The sequence below is a fragment of the Scylla paramamosain genome, chromosome 40 (genome assembly GCF_035594125.1).
Source record: "Scylla paramamosain isolate STU-SP2022 chromosome 40, ASM3559412v1, whole genome shotgun sequence".
In the NCBI taxonomy this organism is placed as follows: Eukaryota; Metazoa; Arthropoda; class Malacostraca; order Decapoda; family Portunidae; genus Scylla; species Scylla paramamosain.
The window spans coordinates 10,486,604-10,489,103 of NC_087190.1; the positions used below are offsets into that span (position 1 = coordinate 10,486,604).

Sequence of the window (2,500 nt, forward strand, 5' to 3'; positions counted from 1 at the left end):
AAGGGGTGGCACTGAAGGGTCACAAAAGGAGGGACTTCAAGGTCAAATAAGAAAATGTTGTCTCGTTTTTGTGATTGTTTTGGTGAAGGTGGCGGTGGTGGTGGTGGTGGTGGCGGTGGTGGTGATGGTGGTGGTGTGAGTGATACTTGCCCATTTGTTTGTTAGCTTTTCGTCTGATTTCTTTTTTTTTTTTTTGTTTCGTTGCTTTTCGTTTTCTTTATTTCATCTTCTTTTGTTTTTGCTTATTTCTTATTCATCTATTTTCTGTTTTTCTCTTGTTTATAAATTTCTGGCTTCAGTTTATAGCTAGTCTCTCTCTCTCTCTCTCTCTCTCTCTCTCTCTCTCTCTCTCTCTCTCTCTCTCTCTCTCTCTCTCTCTCTCTGAAACAACACAAATTTTGTTACATTCCTTACTACTACTACTACTACTACTACTACTACTGCTGCTGCGCGTATAGCTTTATTCAGCCATCACCGTCACAACCACCAACTGAAGAAGTTAAGTTTCCTCCACAAATGAGAAGTAAAGAAAATAAGGTGAGGGTTGCATCCCTCTCCTCCTCCTCCATCATCAAGAAGAGGTAGCAGTTTCTTCACCACTACTACTGCTACACCTACTACTTACTACTACCACCACCACTGTTACTGCTGCTACTACTACTGCTACTGCGGCAGGAGAAGTGTGACTGGCTGCTTTCATCCACGCTCGCCATCCAATCAGGTGAGAGAGAGAGAGAGAGAGAGAGAGAGAGTAGGGGAGTTGTTTTTCTGACCTTGACCTAACCTAGTTGCTGTTCCTCCCCTGACCTCTCTGACCTGCTGAGTGGCGCTGCATTGGTGTGTGGCCTCATGCAGTGGTGGCAGGGGGTGGTGGGGAGTAGGGAGGGTGTGGTGCCTTGCCTGGGTTGGGGGGGCAAAGTGGGGGCGCGGCACAGTAGGAGAGTGTTTTTCTCCTGCTGTGTGGCGCCCCCCGCTGCTTGCCTCCCCTCCTCCCCGCCTACCTTACTGATTGTGCTGCCCCCCAGGAGCATGGCGCCGCGCCGCCAGCCGGCCACGCTGCAGCAGCAGTGTGTGAATCACCTGGCCTGTCGCCTCGACCACCTGTGTGACCAGCACGCCCACGCCCACACCCACGCTCACCTGCTGGCCGCCGCCGCACACCTGGACGCCGTGCTGCCCACTGCCCTACAGGCTGCCATAGGTAGGCCTCGCCACGCCCTTCTTCCCTCATGCCTGTCTTGCCTCTTAAGTGTCCGTCCCCCTCTCCTCCCTGCACCCCACTGACTGCCCCTATGTCTGCAGGAGAGGAGGTGCTGGTACTGACGGAGGCGCGGCAGGTGACGCCCTCCCCGGCCCACGTGCGGGTGCTACTGCTGCTGCGGGCGCAGCGGCTGTCTGCCAGCGGGTCTGTGGTGCAGAGCGGCGTGCTGGAGGAGGGCGCTGACGGCTCGCACCTGGAGGCCCTCACGCTGCTATACGGAGGCTGCGGGGGGCGCGCCGCGCACCTGTACAGCTTCCTGCACACTGCGGCGGCGCTCACCACGCTGGTGTGCACTGACTTCTGCGACAATACCATGATTGACATCGTGGCGCGGACCTGCCCACGCCTGCACCTGCTTGACTTGCGCGGCTGCTACGACGTGACGGACGAGGGCGTGGTGCTGCTGTGCGGGCTGCAGCAGGGCCTGCGAGGTAGCCTGGAGGCGCTGGGGCGCGGGGACGTGTTGCGGCCCACGGCGCCGTGCTGCGCGTCGCTGCGTGAGATCAAGCTGACCATGACCAAGGTGACGGAGGCGGGCGTGGCCATCATCCTGCTGGTGCTGACGGACATCCACATACTGCGCGTGCCTGACGTCAGGATGGAGAAGCTGTTCAGCTTCCTGCAGACGCTGGACCACAAGGACGTGCAATGCAACCTGCGGGAGTTCCATTCGCGCGAGATCCTCAACGAGTTCCAGCTGGAGGTGCTGGTGGGCCTGTGCCCCAACCTGGAGTACTTGCAAGTGTCCTTCACCGGCAGCCCCGACATGGACCTGGCGCGCCTGCGCCTGCTGCCGCGCTTGCAGAAGCTGCGCCGCGCCAAGTTCGCCGACGTGAACTGCGATGCCCTGGAGTGGTTCCTGCGCGAGGCGGGGGCGCGCCTCACGCACCTCTTCCTGTACACCTACCACACCAGGTTCTCGCAGCAGAAGTTGAGCATCAGCCGCCGCCACCTGCAGGTGCTGGCCTCGCACTGCCCACACCTGGAGGGCTTGTGTCTGGACGGCTACATTCTGGGCGAGGACGGCGACCTGCCGCACCGCCTTCCGCAGGGCAACCTGCACTACTTCCGGGAGCTGACCTGTCTGCAGGTGGCCTCCATGAAGCTGTCCGAGGAGGATCTGCAGGTGTTCCTGGCGCAAAGCCGCGACCTGCGCGTGCTGGAGCTGGTGCTGCACAACCCGCACGTGCTGCATGACCGCCTGCTGTGTGACCTGCTGGACGCCGGCGTGTGGACCAA

The 2,500-nt window shown here is 59.3% G+C and overlaps 1 protein-coding gene across 1 annotated transcript in view; it reads left to right on the plus strand.

Annotated features, from left to right (window-relative positions):
* Positions 1-2,500, plus strand: part of LOC135092401 (uncharacterized) — a 3,864-nt gene that overhangs the window by 794 nt on the left and 570 nt on the right. Inside the window, exons 1-3 of the mRNA XM_063990879.1 lie at positions 1-721; positions 1,026-1,201; positions 1,303-2,500. The exon at positions 1-721 is cut by the window's left edge and continues 794 nt beyond it; the exon at positions 1,303-2,500 is cut by the window's right edge and continues 570 nt beyond it. Coding sequence (XP_063846949.1) covers positions 1,030-1,201; positions 1,303-2,500 — 1,370 coding nt within the window. The 5' untranslated portion in view covers positions 1-721; positions 1,026-1,029. The remainder of the gene's footprint in view (positions 722-1,025; positions 1,202-1,302) is intronic.